The 14,844-nt window shown below is 35.5% G+C and overlaps 1 protein-coding gene and 1 pseudogene across 1 annotated transcript; one reads left to right on the top strand and one right to left on the bottom strand.

Moving 5' to 3' along the window:
• The first annotated feature begins 2,018 nt into the window (after nt 1-2,018).
• On the top strand, nt 2,019-9,361 carry LOC141684784 (cycloartenol-C-24-methyltransferase-like; annotated as a pseudogene).
• Nucleotides 9,362-9,692: 331 nt separating this feature from the next.
• LOC141682664 (B3 domain-containing protein Os03g0212300-like) lies at nt 9,693-11,834 on the bottom strand. The gene is made up of 6 exons (XM_074487368.1): nt 11,689-11,834; nt 11,244-11,553; nt 10,993-11,126; nt 10,618-10,855; nt 10,275-10,432; nt 9,693-10,107 (listed from the first exon to the last, which is right to left on the bottom strand). The coding sequence occupies exons 1-6, from the start codon at nt 11,758-11,760 to the stop codon at nt 9,853-9,855; spliced, it is 1,167 nt and encodes a 388-aa protein (XP_074343469.1). The 5' UTR covers nt 11,761-11,834; the 3' UTR covers nt 9,693-9,852.
• Between the last annotated feature and the right edge of the window lie 3,010 nt (nt 11,835-14,844).

Raw genomic sequence — 14,844 nt, 5'->3', positions numbered from 1 at the left:
CACTCCTGTCCTGCATGAGTTTCACTCCAAGGCACTGGTGCTTCTCTTATAACAAACTTCTTTACTAGTTCACTTTTGTGAACAGTTTGCTGAGGTGCATGTCCTGAAGGACCTGCTTCATCAGCATCTGTATTTGGAGCAGCATCACCAGTATCACCAGAATCATCAGCATTTACAGCATCAGAACTTACAGAGTCAACATCTTCTGATAAAACAACAGTATGAGAAGCAATTGAGGCTTCAGCATCATCCTCTAAGTGCTGATCTGGTTCCAAGTTCTGATCAACATCCATATCCTGATGCTCACCTATATTCTGATCATCAATATCTAGATGCAGAGAAGGTGTAGTAGATAATTCTGGAGTTTGAGTAGCATCAGTAACAAGTGTTGTTGATGGATTAATTGTCGTTGGAGCTTCTAAGTAAAGTACCTCAGGCACAACCAGATTCTGAATATCAATTTCAGCACTTGTGCCTGGATCAACAGGAGATACAGTCTTATGTACAGGAGACACAGATGGTGTGTTGGCCTTTTCTGTAGCAGCTTCATGAGTTGGAGTCAATGGAGAAGCAGTGGCTTCAGCAGATTCTGGTTCTTGTGAGATCAGAGATTCCTGATCTCCTTCCTTAGCTGTTGCTTCCTCATCATCTGAAACTGGCCTTTTAGCTCTCTGTTTCTTGTATCTCTTTGAAGATGGGGATTCCTTGGGAGGTTCAACATAAGTCATTCTTCTAAGTCTTTTGAGAAGCCTAGATCCCCCAATTCCAGAATCCTTCTGAGAAGGAACTTTCTCAGCTTCTTTAACAACAGGTTCGGATGGAGAAAACTGTTTCTCACTATCAGACTCATCTCTCAGAACAATCCTCCTTCTCTTCTGTGGTGTTTGAGAAACAGTCTTTGTCCTCTTGGGCTTGGAAGATGAAGGCTTCACAGTAGGTGCTGAGGATGAAGGTTGAGCTGTCTGTGAAGTTGAGAGATATGATTTGAGATATGTTCTGAGGGAAGGTTGAGGTATAGATGTATGAGTGGTATGTTCTGATGGTTGCTGTGGTGTTTGGGTTGTGGTGGTGGGTTATACATCAGGATAAACAGATCTATAGGTTTGAGGATCAGCATTTACCAAGATCTGTTTTACAGACTGAGGAATCTGTAAAGGTCTAACCACCTTTTTCTTAAGGTCAGCATTTACCAAGTCATTAAAGGCTCGTTTTGCAATTTTGAAAGGTGGAGTTAAGTCAGTGGTAGATTGGGGTTCATCAGCACAACAGAAATTATATATAAGCTGACAAAATCTAGCAAAGTAGACAACATTCCTATCTTCTATCATCCTATCCCCAATAAAACCTATCATAGCATTTGCAAAATCAAAATGAGTTTGGTTAATGATAGCATACCCGATGTGCTGACTCATTATAGGAATGACATCAAAGTTGGAACATTTATTCCCGAAGGCTTTAGTGATGCAGTCGAAGAAGAAGCTCCATTTCTTTCTGATAAATAGAAAAAATGTTATTTTTTACAAAAAAAATTCTCAATAAAAAATGTAATTATTATTATAATTTACAAAATAAATCTAACTATGTAATCGAAGCACTTTGATGTGTGCCATAAAGTCATACGCCATATAAATAGAAACGGAGGGAGGACAAGATTTTCACCATTTTCCCGAGCTGTACTTCTTGAAATTTTCGTTAGTGCTAATATTATTATAAACAATCACCGAGGAATATGTTTATTCTGGCTAGGCTGTTACACAGACGTTTTAAGGTTTTTATTTTATCAGGTTCCCTGCAAGACATGGCGGTTAAAAGTGTTTAAATTTGAATGGTTGCTCTAGTAATCATATTTCTATGAATTTATCAAAAGCAAAAAAAGATGTCTATGACCTTATTATGATAGCTTCCTTTTCCACGTAGGCCTTTGTATACTGCAATTTCTTCAGAGTATTCTAGATACTTTAAAGCGTGTCATTAAATGAATCATCTACAGAATTTTGCTGCTGTACATTAGTGCTGTTTTCTTATTGGCCTTACATTTTTTTTTCTATTTTCAGTTTCCTTTCAGTTTTGTTGTTCTTTAATGTTTTCTTATTATAATTGTTCTCAATACATCAGGTATGAAAAGTATCATGTTTCTTTTGGAGGTGAAGAAAAAGCAAGAAAAGAAAACTACACTGACATGGTAAATGCTTTCCCTACATATATATTGATTCTGATATCAATTATATTATTACTCTCTACCATTATTATTTATGCATAAGTTATTGTCATATTTGTGCAAATGTTATTCAGATAATGTAACTTTGACTTGATCATCCAAACTTGACTTCAAATATGTTGAGTTTACCTTTTTAGGTCAACTGCCACATTTCTTGAACTATATTATTAAAAAAATACATTGTGAACTGCCCGTAATTTCACAACTATAGACCAGCCAGCCCTATAACATGATATATGTGTTAAGGTTATTTTTTCATATAAATTCTTATAAAACTTTCATGCGCTGCAGGTAAACAAATACTACGATCTTGTCACAAGCTTCTAGGAATATGGCTGGGGAGAATCATTTCATTTTGCACCCAGGTGAGTTTCACTCTCTCTCGTTTTACTTTCAAATTCCTCGAACAATTTTACTGTGTATACTGATGTGTGTAAACGAACATGTCATACCAGATTAGTTATTGATGAGGATCAAGGAATGAATATGTTAATTTGGATTTGATTATACGTACTTGTGGTGATGTTCAATTGGAGAGGATGCAAACATGGGTTATGCAGCTTACTTGGACAACAGGGAATAAAGGAGCGATGCATGAAGTTGGACAAGTAGCTGATTATTATATAATTATTAATTCGAATTTTGCTTGCAAGTTTTTACCTTTCACTTGAAAGGGTTTTTCTTGTTTTAAGCACTTAGGATTTTATTTTCCTATTTGGATTTGGTTTTTGTCTTTTTTCTATTCGGATTTGGTTTTTAAATTTGTTTCCTGGAAGGATTCAGATATTGGCTAATTCAAGCTGATATTGAATTTCTGTCTAAGCCTATAAATACCCTTCTCATGTAATCTTTTAAGGGAGACAATGGATGATATAAAACTTGTGTTTTGAGATTAACTATGAGTAGTTTTTCTTTTCTCTAAACTTCAATTACTGGATTGTTTTGAAGGTTAGATTCGAATTACTTAGTTTCTGGATTGATCTAAGCAATTTGAGATTCAAAGTTCACGTTTCTGGATTGATCGTGTTCTTTTGAAATATCCTCTTCTTCTCTTATCCCTTTTCTTCTTATTTTTGTTTCTTTGTGGTGCGATCCACATCAATTTGGTATCAGAGCCAAGGTTTTTTCTCCAATTTCTTAATTGTTGAGAGATCTAGGTTTCAAAAAAAAAAATATATATATATAAAAAAAATACTATTCGCGAGTACTGTTCACGAGTACTGTTCACGGGGGTACTGTTCACAAAAATACTGTTCACGGTTTACTGTTCACGGGCACTATTCATCGGCACTGTTCACGGGCACTGTTCACCAAATTTTTTTTTTCAGATTTTTCTTATGGCTACGGATGAATTGCTCAGAAAATTACTTGGAAAATTGGATGAGATTGATAAACGTACTCAAAAGCTTGTTAATTCAACGGAATCGAGGTTTGATGCATGGGATAAAATTTTAATTAAGGTGAAAGATAGTGATGAAGTCTATGATCCTGGTATAGATCTTGGTTACTTTACAGGTTTGGGTAACATAGATGATTTTGTTGAATGGGTTACACAAGTCGACAAGATTTCTGCTTATACAGGTTGGACTGAGATGAGAATATTCAAGATTGCAGCGCTTAAACTTACAAAGAAAGCAGACTTGTGGTTTGATAATCTAAACATAAAAAGAGTTAGATCTGGAAAAGAAAAGATTATGACTTGGACATCTCTGAAGAAAAAACTTCGTGCAAAATATATTCCTTTGCATTATAAATTCGAATGTATAATGAAGATGACATCCCTCTCTCAAGGTACTATGAGTGTTTTTGAGTATACTTCTGAATTTTATAGATTGCGCCTTATTTGTGACTTGGAGGAGACGGAAACAATTAAAATTGGAAGATTTATTCGTGGATTGAATTTGCCTATTTATCGAAAGGTTAAATCAAGTCCATATATCTCGTTTAATGATGTATGCAATCTTGCTTTGGAATTTGAATCTTTTCAACATGACGAGAAATTGAAGTCATCCCTTCACGAGTTTACTCTTTCAGAAGAAACTAAAGAAGAAGACTTTGTCAGTGTGGAGAATGTCGCGGATCTTGTTGCTGATTATCATGTGTTACATGTGGCGACTACATCAAGTTTGGAAGAAAAGGATGAACCAGTTACAAAAGAAGCTATGGTAGAGAAGCATGAAGAAAGACAGTCACTTGATGATAAATTCTTGGTTGTTGAAGAAAATCAAATAGATATATCACTTAAACTTGTGTGTCGTGACATGGTTGAAGAGAAAAAGGTACTCGAGGATATGTTCCAAACTAAAGAGGTTGTGTACAAGGAAAACAACATCATCATCGTGGAACATAATGATTTTCTGGGGGTAGAGAACTTGTTGAATTCACCTATCTCATCAAACTATCTTATTCTTTCAAGTTTACTTCCAAAGATATTGCTGATGGAATTGAAATTTAAGGCTTTCAAGTTCTACGAGAAATCACCTCGTTATGTGCTTATTCTTAAATACTTTAGAACTCGAGGACGAGTTTTCTTCAAAGGAGAGGAGAATGATGAGGATCAAGGAATGAATATGTTAATTTGGATTTGGTTATGCGTACTTGTGGTGATGTTCAATTGGAGAGGATGCAAACATGGGTTATGCAGCTTACTTGGACAACAGGGAATAAAGGAGCGATGCATGAAGTTGGACAAGTAGCTGATTATTATATAATTATTAATTCGAATTTTGCTTGCAAGTTTTTACCTTTCACTTGAAAGGGTTTTTCTTGTTTTAAGCACTTAGGATTTTATTTTCCTATTTGGATTTGGTTTTTGTCTTTTTTATTCGGATTTGGTTTTTAAATTTGTTTCCTGGAAGGATTCAGATATTGGCTAATTCAAGCTGATATTGAATTTCTCTCGGAATCCTATTGGGTTTGGGTTATTGTCTAAGCCTATAAATACCCTTCTCATGTAATCTTTTAAGAGAGACAATGGATGATATAAAACTTGTGTTTTGAGATTAACTATGAGTAGTTTTTCTTTTCTCTAAACTTCAATTACTGGATTGTTTTGAAGGTTAGATTCGAATTACTTAGTTTCTGGATTGATCTAAGCAATTTGAGATTCAAAGTTCACGTTTCTGGAATGATCGTGTTCTTTTGAAATATCATCTTCTTCTCTTATCCCTTTTCTTCTTATTTTTGTTTCTTTGTGGTGCGATCCACATCATGTTATCTTGCAGCAGCTCCATAGAACTTACAAATGATTAATGTGTTCGCAGATGGAAAACAGAATCTCTTCGAGAAAGCATTAAGAGGCATGAACATTTCCTTGCTCTACAGCTGGACCTTAAACCTGGGCAGAAGGTCTCTCGACTTGCTTAACTATATACTGCAACCATAACATAGATGCCGGTCAATAAATTTTAAAAAAAAATCCTTTTGTGCTCCAGAGAGTATCCTAAATGCACTTCACATATATTAAGCAAATTAGATGAGAGAAAATAAAATTCTACACAGCTTTGAATTTGGCGGAAATAAAATATTAGTGACCACATTGTTTTTCTTATATAGAAGTTAATTGTAATAATCTGAGATATTTTATATCTATCCTGAATCACATCCTTTAGGTAACAATCAGTTGCTGTGTTCTTCCGCTATACCATCCCTTGTCCACAATGTATTGTTGTTTATAATTTTAGTTTGTAAGTTGGCCTTCTGCGTCACCTGCAGGTTCTGGATGTAGGATGCAGGATTTGCGGACCACTGAGGGAAGTAGCTCGATTTAGGTTGGTGGTGATTCAAATTTACTATGTTTTCATCTATTATTGCTTGATAAGTTTAGGCTCCCTTGCCTGTTCATTTCTGCTCGATACTGTTATCCCCATAATTCAGTTATAAGTGTAAAGTGTTGTTGCAAACAAGGTAATTTGTTGTTTTTTTGCTGTGAATTTTTTGGACACAGATATTGTAAGATGTATGTTCATCGGTCTGTTATATTGCTTTGTGGCTATGTGCATGGATGCTTCTTTGAATGTCTTTCCACAACAATTTTTTTTGTACCAAGTCTTTTAACAACTTAATTAATATAACAAGTTATTTAGTACTCACTCATGAAAATAACATTTTCCTCTGTTTGTAATATTGCCAATTATCTAATAGTTTATAATCTCATTGATTTACTATAATATTATATAACTTGTTGACTCTTGTATTGTTGCGTTATATATTTAATTAATTAATCAGTATATATGTAACTCTCTCTGATCTGGTCTGTGATGCTTGGCAGCTCCACCTCAGTTACAGGGCTGAATAACAATGAATATCAGATAACAAGGGGAAAGGTAATGTTACGAGAGTTCATAGTACAACACCAATGCTTCGGTAGCACTTTTCTGTATATTAAGCAGAAGATAATCCATTTCTCTTTTTACTCCTTTTAATGTGCAGAAATTAAACCGCATGGCAGAAGTAGACCAGACATGTGATTTTGTGAAGGTTGGTATTTTGTATAATATTTGTTCATGTTAATATTTTTTTTTCATTTGATTAATTTAAATTTGATGTGCTGCAGGGGGATTTCATGAAAATGCCATTTCCAAATAACAATTTTGATGCAGTCTACGCAATCGTGGCTACCTGTCATGCCCCTGATGCGGTAATTAAAATTAAAATATATGGTCAACTGCTCATAGATAGTTAAATATTTCTGGTTGGAATATTTGATCAGTACCTAGTTTTTTGTGTGAAAATTGTAATTTCTCCCTCTTCTTTTTTATGACTTGCCTTGAATATTTTGACCTGAAGCTTGGATGCTACAAAGAGATTTATAGAGTATTGAAGCCTGGTCAATGTTTCGCTGCATATGAGTGGTGCATGACTGATTCCTTTGATCCCAATAACGAAGAACACCAAAGAATCAAGGTTCCAGTAAAACTGTATAAAGACTTTGCCTAAGTTTTAACAATGTCTAAAACATTTATTGATTTTAAATCTTCAATGACAGGCTGAAATTGAGCTTGGTGATGGCCTCCCTGACATCAGGCTGACTACGCAATGCATTGAAGCTTTGAAACAAGCAGATTTTGAAGTGAGTAGCATTTGTTTTAAGTTATTTCTTTTGTTAATGTGATTTGATTATATAGAATTTGCTCTGAAACTTGCTATCCCTTTATTAAGGTCATATGGGAAAAAGATCTTACCATTGGCTCACCCCTGCCTTGGTGCTTGCCACTGGATACAAGTCATTTATCATTTAGTAGTTTCCGCTTAACAGCACTTGGACGTTTTATAACGAAAAACATGGTGTGATCCGTATTGATACATCTATCTATATTAAATTTCCAATAAAAGACTATCACGGTCTAAAAGAAATTCGTATTTAGGGCTGGATATCAGGTTCTTTTTTGGGCTCAATTAATGTAAACTTGAAAATGTTTTCTGCTTTGCATCATCTTCATAGTTATTAGTTAGAGTTTTGCTTTCTGTCTTCGTAGGTTGCGGCCCTTGAATATGTGGGACTTGCTCCAAAGGAAGCCAAAGAGTTCAAGCTTTCTTGGAAAAAGCTGCAGAAGGGCTTGTTGCTGGTGGAAAGTAAGGACTCTTACCATTTCACTATATTATCAATATAATACTTCACATCTTCTAGATAAAGCTCCTTCCAATGACTCCGCAGTTTGCCACACCCCACCCCAAAAAATATATATAAGCCGAAAAACCCCCCCAAATAAATTAATTCTATTCTATTATCCAGAAGAGAGCTTTAAATTTTTTTCTTTTTTAGAATTCTTTCTTGGCAGATCATATTCATTTTATCAAGGTTTAAATGCTATTTGCGCAATAAACTAATTAGCATCTTGTATTGGCTAACCGCATATTTCTTCTTGGCTGGGAAGCCTCTCTCGGATGGTCAGTAACGTGGCAAATAAGCTTCCCAGCTGTTGTGCTTTTAAAATTTATTTATCTTTTGTGACTATTCTGCATAAAAACTAACTATAAAATTTGTATTAGACCTGTGGGTTATGATATCAGTTTGTGAGTTGCGGTTCTTGTTCCTTAGGGAAAGCCTGTAATTTTTTACTAGAACACTTGAATTTGCTTTTAAATGAGAGGACGGTGACTTGGTGAATTTAAGCATGCTTAACTAAACAAGCAAGATCTTTAGTTCAAAAAAAGAACAAGCAGGATTTGTAAAATTAGTACGAACATGTGTAAAATAGATAAACGGACAAACACAGAACATATAACGGAATAAAAAATAAGTTAAATAAACACAAACCCCGCCTTCAATGCTAATCAAAATATGAGAGAGATAGGAAAGGTCTCTTAATCTAGGGGCATTTTCCTCTGCATCAAAGGGAAGGTTAGTTGAGTGTGTTAGCTGACCTGCTTTCGGCTCTTAATTAGTGCATTTGAAAATTGTAACTCGGATCAAAGCATCTTTTGTACTGAGCAGCTCCAAGACACAAGCGGTCACCAATTTGTAGAGAGTTTTCCCAGGCAAAAGTATACCAACCATAATTTAATTTGCTAGAGATACCATAACCATAGGTACTGACGACTGCATCCCACTCTTTTTCCCGGACTGCAGTTTCGCCTTGATTGTGTGTGCTCTCGACTTCAGTTGCTTCACAAAAGTTGAAGGAACATACTGCTCACAATTCGTCAAAATCTTAGATTAGACTTTTAATCATCTTAAATTATGAAATTATGATTGTCCATAGCACATAGTACAACTTATAAGCATTAATTGTTGAATCACACTATTATCATTGTCAAAACTTGTAGTCCGAGGCTCAACATTTCAAAACTGTTCATGTGTTTGATAAATCCATTATTTTTTATAATGATCAAGCTAAAATTTAGAACTATATGATCATACCAGAAAAGTCTTTCGCACATAAGAGAAGTGCATAGGAAGGATATGTTGACAGTGACGAAAACTTGTAAGCTGCTTCAAGAGCCTGGCTAGAATGTGCTTCAAGAGCCTTGCCAGATCTTTTTCTAGTATGGCAACTTTTTGTTTATAATTTTATGTGATGCAGGGAGATTTTATAAAAAATGCCAAATCCAGATAACAATTTTTATGCAGTGTATGCAATTGATTTGAGGGTACCAGCTGTCATGACGCTGTAATTATATTAGAAGATCCGATCAACTACAGAGAGAGAGTTAGATATTAAAATTTGAATTATTTTTTCATTTTTGGGAACACTAGTCTGTAATTTTCTAGAACAAAAATTTGCTTTCAGTTTTTAAGTTTTGAGTTAGCTTCCTGGAGGTTTGAATTTAAGCATGCTCAAGTAAAGAAGCAAGATATATGAAATTAGTAGTACTAATTATAATATGTTTGAAATAGGAATAGATGAACCGAGACAAAACACACCACATATATTACACACTAGCTAGAAGTTGATAAAACACAAACCCCGCCTGCAACATTGGACATAACTGATCCACACGTCAAAACATGAGAGAAATATAGCACCTGGCTCTTATATAATTTCTAACTCTGATCACAGCATCTTCTCTATTGATCAGCTCCATGACACAAGTGTTACTAATTGTACCATATGAAAGATATCATTCTGGTTTTGCTAATAAGTCAAAAGGCAAAAGGGATGCTTAATTAAGTACATACATCTACAAAGACATCATCTGTGTTGCACATGGCTCTTAAAAACTGTAATTTTGATCACAGCATCGTTTGTATGAATAAGCTCTAGAACACAAGCGTCGCCAATTTGCAGAGAGTTGTGCTTTGCTAAAGCAGACCACCCATGAGATAATCTTCTATGGCTACCATGGCTACTGAGCAAAGCGTTCCACTCTTTTCCCCCGCACTCAAGTTTCACCTTTTTAGCACCTGCTGTCACCTTCATTTGCTTAACAAAAGCTGAAGGAACTTGCTGCATTGTTCATCGAAATATTTGAATCAATTTTATTTATTTTTGCTTATCAAACTATGGTTGTCCATAACACAGCATCACAATTTGTTTGATCAAACTAATACGTTCTTGTTCGATTCCATGGTTTTCAATAATGAGGAAGCAAGCAAGCCAGTATATGATCTTACCAGATATCCTCCTCGCAAGTAAGTGAAATGCACAAGACAGGGGCAGGAAGGATACTTTGACAGTGACGAGAATTCGTTTGCTGATGTAAGAGCCTTGCTAGACTGTGCTTTAAGACCCTTCCCAGACCTTGCTTTACTACGCCCCGTTTTTATCTTCACTGCATATTTTTCAAAAGTGACTTGTTTAATTCACAACCGAGTTTAAAAGAAGTGAAGCGCCTGCAAAGCTAGGGCTGTCATTCGACTAAACAAATGCTTGAATCGATTCCCAGGCCAAGACATGCACTACAGAATCAAATATACTTAAAACCCTTGAAGGTAACTAACTATTCAAATACTTAACTGGTACTCCTGAAAATTGAAAGTTTGAGGGTATGATCTTTGGCATTGATAAGTTCAAAAACGCATACATCCCCCACTTTAAGAGCATTTTCCCTTGCCAACTGAGTCCAGCATGCACTCAAATTATGACTACTTCCATGTTTCCGTAGCCTTACGGTCCATGTCTTACCCGATATCTCGATCTTTACTTCCCTTGTGCGATCTTTTATATGCAATTTTGCAAAATCTGGTTTTATAAGCTGCGTTAACATATAAATATATATATATATTTATTGGCCACACAAACATTATCATTCCAATAATATACTAAAACAGAGTAGTATAAAGCATGTTATTCTCTCCAAATCAATATTATTAGCTGTGGTGCAAGCCTCACCATATATCCATGATGAAGTCCCACGTAAGATGGTTGCATGATTCTATTGAATGTAGGAAACTCTGAGCTTGCCATGAAATCTTCTGCTGCTTCAAGAGCTGGTGTTTTGGGATCGAGGTTCTTCTCTAGGCCTGCTTTTGATCAAAATCCATACTATGTGTCAGTGTGTAAGCATGCACACACATTGTTTGTTTAGTAATAGTAAATGATCATGTATCGAAAACACGGGGAGTATAAATTAATAATCTTACTACTAGTTAGTATGGAATCATTGTCCTTCTGAGACTCAACATTTTGGGAGGTAACAGGATCCTTACAACAGCAAGACTTATCAAATATGTCAACATGAAACTCGCAGTCTTGAGCATGTCGAAAAACTAACAAGTCACCAAATCCTAAAGAATGATGTTGTGCAAACTTTTTCCAGCCTTTCTTGAAATACAATAAATTGTTCATTAGTTTGGTTCTTACACGCCATGAATCAGCTGTACCACTAGGCCTTAGTGTGCATCTTCTAGCCAAAGTTCCGCGATGAAGCTTAACAAACTGGGGTGGTATCATCTGCTTAAGAGAATATTAACAAAATTTAGGAGACAAGAAACTGCAAATTAACAAATCAGGAATGCATGTACAGGTTTAGTGTGTGTGTGTGTTTGTGTAGTTCAAGACTAATAGAAAGGTGAAAATGACATGCACCAGCTTCGTGGAGAAATCTTTGACTAGAATTTTCATAAATGAAGGTTTTCTTGCTGGTGGTCTTCTTCCCATTCTTATCTATGTTTGCAGGAGAAGTAATTTGTTGCTATAGCTTATATATAGTTGTTGCTTGTAGGAGCAAGAACTAAAATAAGCTGCAACTAAACCTTCTCTTCTTTCCCAAGAATAATCACAAGCTTATATATATAGCAAAGAAATTTGGTTTTGTGTCTGATGTGATGGACAATGCACATTGCACTTGTAGTGAGGTGAGACCAGACGGGACCATCTTTTGTCAAAAATAGAAAATACCATGAAAACTAAATTCAGTTCAGATTTTGAATATAATATTTAGATTGGACCTGACAATTCGGATAATCAGTTCGGTTTTGGATCGGTTTAAATTCGGATCGGATCTACTGTCGGATTATGATATATTTGAAAATCATTCGGATCGAATCGATGTGATTCGGTTGGGGTCTAATTCGGATTAAAATCGGATAAAATTTGGATTAAGATCGGACAAAATTATGTTCGGATTAAATTCGGTTCGGATATTTCGGATCTTAACTTATTTATTTTTTCAAATTTTGAGATTTAAAAAATATCTTTTTATTTAATTTAGTATTTTTAATATAATATTCTGTACTTTTACAAAAGAATATGATAAAAAAATATGTTATCATAAACATAAAATTGTTTAAAGTATAAATTTTGCTTATTTCGGGTCATATTCGGTTCGGGTAATATATTATTCGGTTTTAACTGGTTCCAAGTTATAATCGAATTTTGTATTTCAGATTATTTTCGGTTAAATTTTGGTTCGGATATTTTTCGGATCGGTTTATATCGGTTTTCGGACAATTATCAGATTTTATGATCTGGATCTCGGATCGGATCTCAGTTTCATGAATTTTAGTTCGGTTATTCGGATAGAGACCAAAGATAGTAGTATTTTTCAGTGTTCCAGAAATCGCTAGGCGTGTCAGGACGGTGAGGGTACATTCGAGGGATTAATCTGCAAGTCGGAGATTAATCGGACCGATTAATCAGAACATTAATCGGAAAAATATAAATATTATTTTTAATTTTTATAATTATATAATGATCAATCTGTCATATATTTGTTTGGAAAAAGAAATTAGAATGGTATTGTGTGAAATTATGAAATTAATGAATAAAATTTATAAAAACGTAAAAAAAATATTTTTTTAATTATTTTCCGCCTAGACCGCCTAGGACTGATTTTTAACCGCCTAGTCCGCCTAATCCCGATTTTGACCCGATTTTTTGAAAAAACGCCTAAATCACCGTCTAGGTCCGAGTCGGGTCGTTTTATCACCTCCTAGCGCCTAAGCCGCGTCTACACCGATTTTTAGAACACCCGTATTTTTCATTTTGTTTGCTAAATGAATCAAAGAGAGCTCCATTGTACATTAAAGAGAGTTCCATGAGAAGCTGCAACCACTCCTTGGTGACATAAATGTACAACTACGCAACTTATATAGCAGAGCAAACATTCATGGCAAGGATCTTTTGTCTGGTGAATGAAAAGATTGACTTATTAATTGTGTTATATGATCTTTTACTGTGATTCTTACAAGTAGAAGAAAGATATTCCCAACAAGTTTAATTTAATGGTGGGGCTAAATTAGGCTAAATTAGATGTTTTAGGGTTTTCATTAAAAATAATCATTTCAATAGGGTGCCAATTATAAATGCAAAATAATGTAACATGACGCTAAATATAAAATCAAGTAAAAGGTTCCCAAAATTAATACCTAATATTGGAAGTGGAAAAATGATGAAAATGGATAAATGAGTGATAGCGTCAAATATAATTGTGCATTTGAAGATTAGTTAGGTTTTGTATAAATATATTTGGTGGTATTTAAAAATTATAAATTGGAGTATAAATTCAATTTTAACACCAAAAAATGAATTTTGATTTCAAAATAATAACGATAAGTATATGAAAGAAAAGACAATGTAATTCATAAGTTGTCCCATGCAGTACATATTTTGGCATATATAGTCAGACCTTGCCCACTATTACACAAATGAGAAATGATAAATAAAATTAGAGTGACTGAGCTATGATTTGTGGTAGTTGGGATCCCTCCACTGCCAACTCAGCTCCACTTGTCCTCTCCTGATTGGTATCTTCTTCAATGATCGTATCAATACTCCCTCCTCGAATGGATCCTTGACCCCAAGGATCAAAGTGTGGAAAATGTTGCATGATTGTTTTAGCACTTTCCCATGTTGTTTCCTCCCTTGTTGACTGCTCCCACTGGACTAGCCATTGCACCTCAGCATGATTTTGTTTCTTGACAGTCCGGATGTCCACCACTGCAGCTGGGAACTTAATAACAGTAGATTCATCACACCACTGAGGTGGTGTTGCTGCTTCCTGAACGGGTATGGGACCCTGATGTTGTTTTAGCAGTGATACGTGAAAGGTTGGGTGAATCTTTGCCGTAGCTGGTAACTTCAATTTGTATGCAACCTTGCCAATTTTCTTTATGATTTGGTAGGGGCCATAGTACTTGGCTGCTAGTTTAGGATGTCCTCAATTTTCAACTGATTGTTGTCGATATGGTTTGAGCTTCTAATAGACCCAATCATTGACTTCAAATTCTCTTTCGGATCGCTTTCGGTTGGCCAACTGTACCATTCTGTTCTGGGCCTTGTGCAAATTCTCCTTCAGCATTGCCAATGTTTTCTCCCTTTGTTGCAAGCTTCTGTCCACAGTTTCAACTAGGCACGACCCTGAGATGTAAGGCCTATGGATTGGTGGTGGTTGCCCATATACCACTTCAAACGGAGTCATTTTCGTGGCGGTATGATAAGTAGTGTTATACCAAAATTCAGCTAGAGGTAGCCAACTCGCCCATTCCTTGGGGTTCTCGAAGTACATACGGCGAAGATAAGATTCCAAGCACCTATTGAGAACTTCTGATTGGCCATCGGTTTGAGGGTGGTACGCTGTGGAGAGATTGTGCCTAACACCTTGCAATTTGATAAATTCCCTCCAGAATTGACTAACAAACACCTTATCCCTGTCGGTTACAATTGTAGCCGGAAAGCCGTGTAATTTGTAGACATTGTCGAGAAAGACCTGAGCTACTTGGAGAGCTGTATAGGGATGGGCCA

Source organism: Apium graveolens, chromosome 9 (assembly GCF_009905375.1).
Source record: "Apium graveolens cultivar Ventura chromosome 9, ASM990537v1, whole genome shotgun sequence".
Lineage (NCBI taxonomy): Eukaryota > Viridiplantae > Streptophyta > Magnoliopsida > Apiales > Apiaceae > Apium > Apium graveolens.
This window is presented reverse-complemented; position numbering and strand designations above follow the sequence as displayed.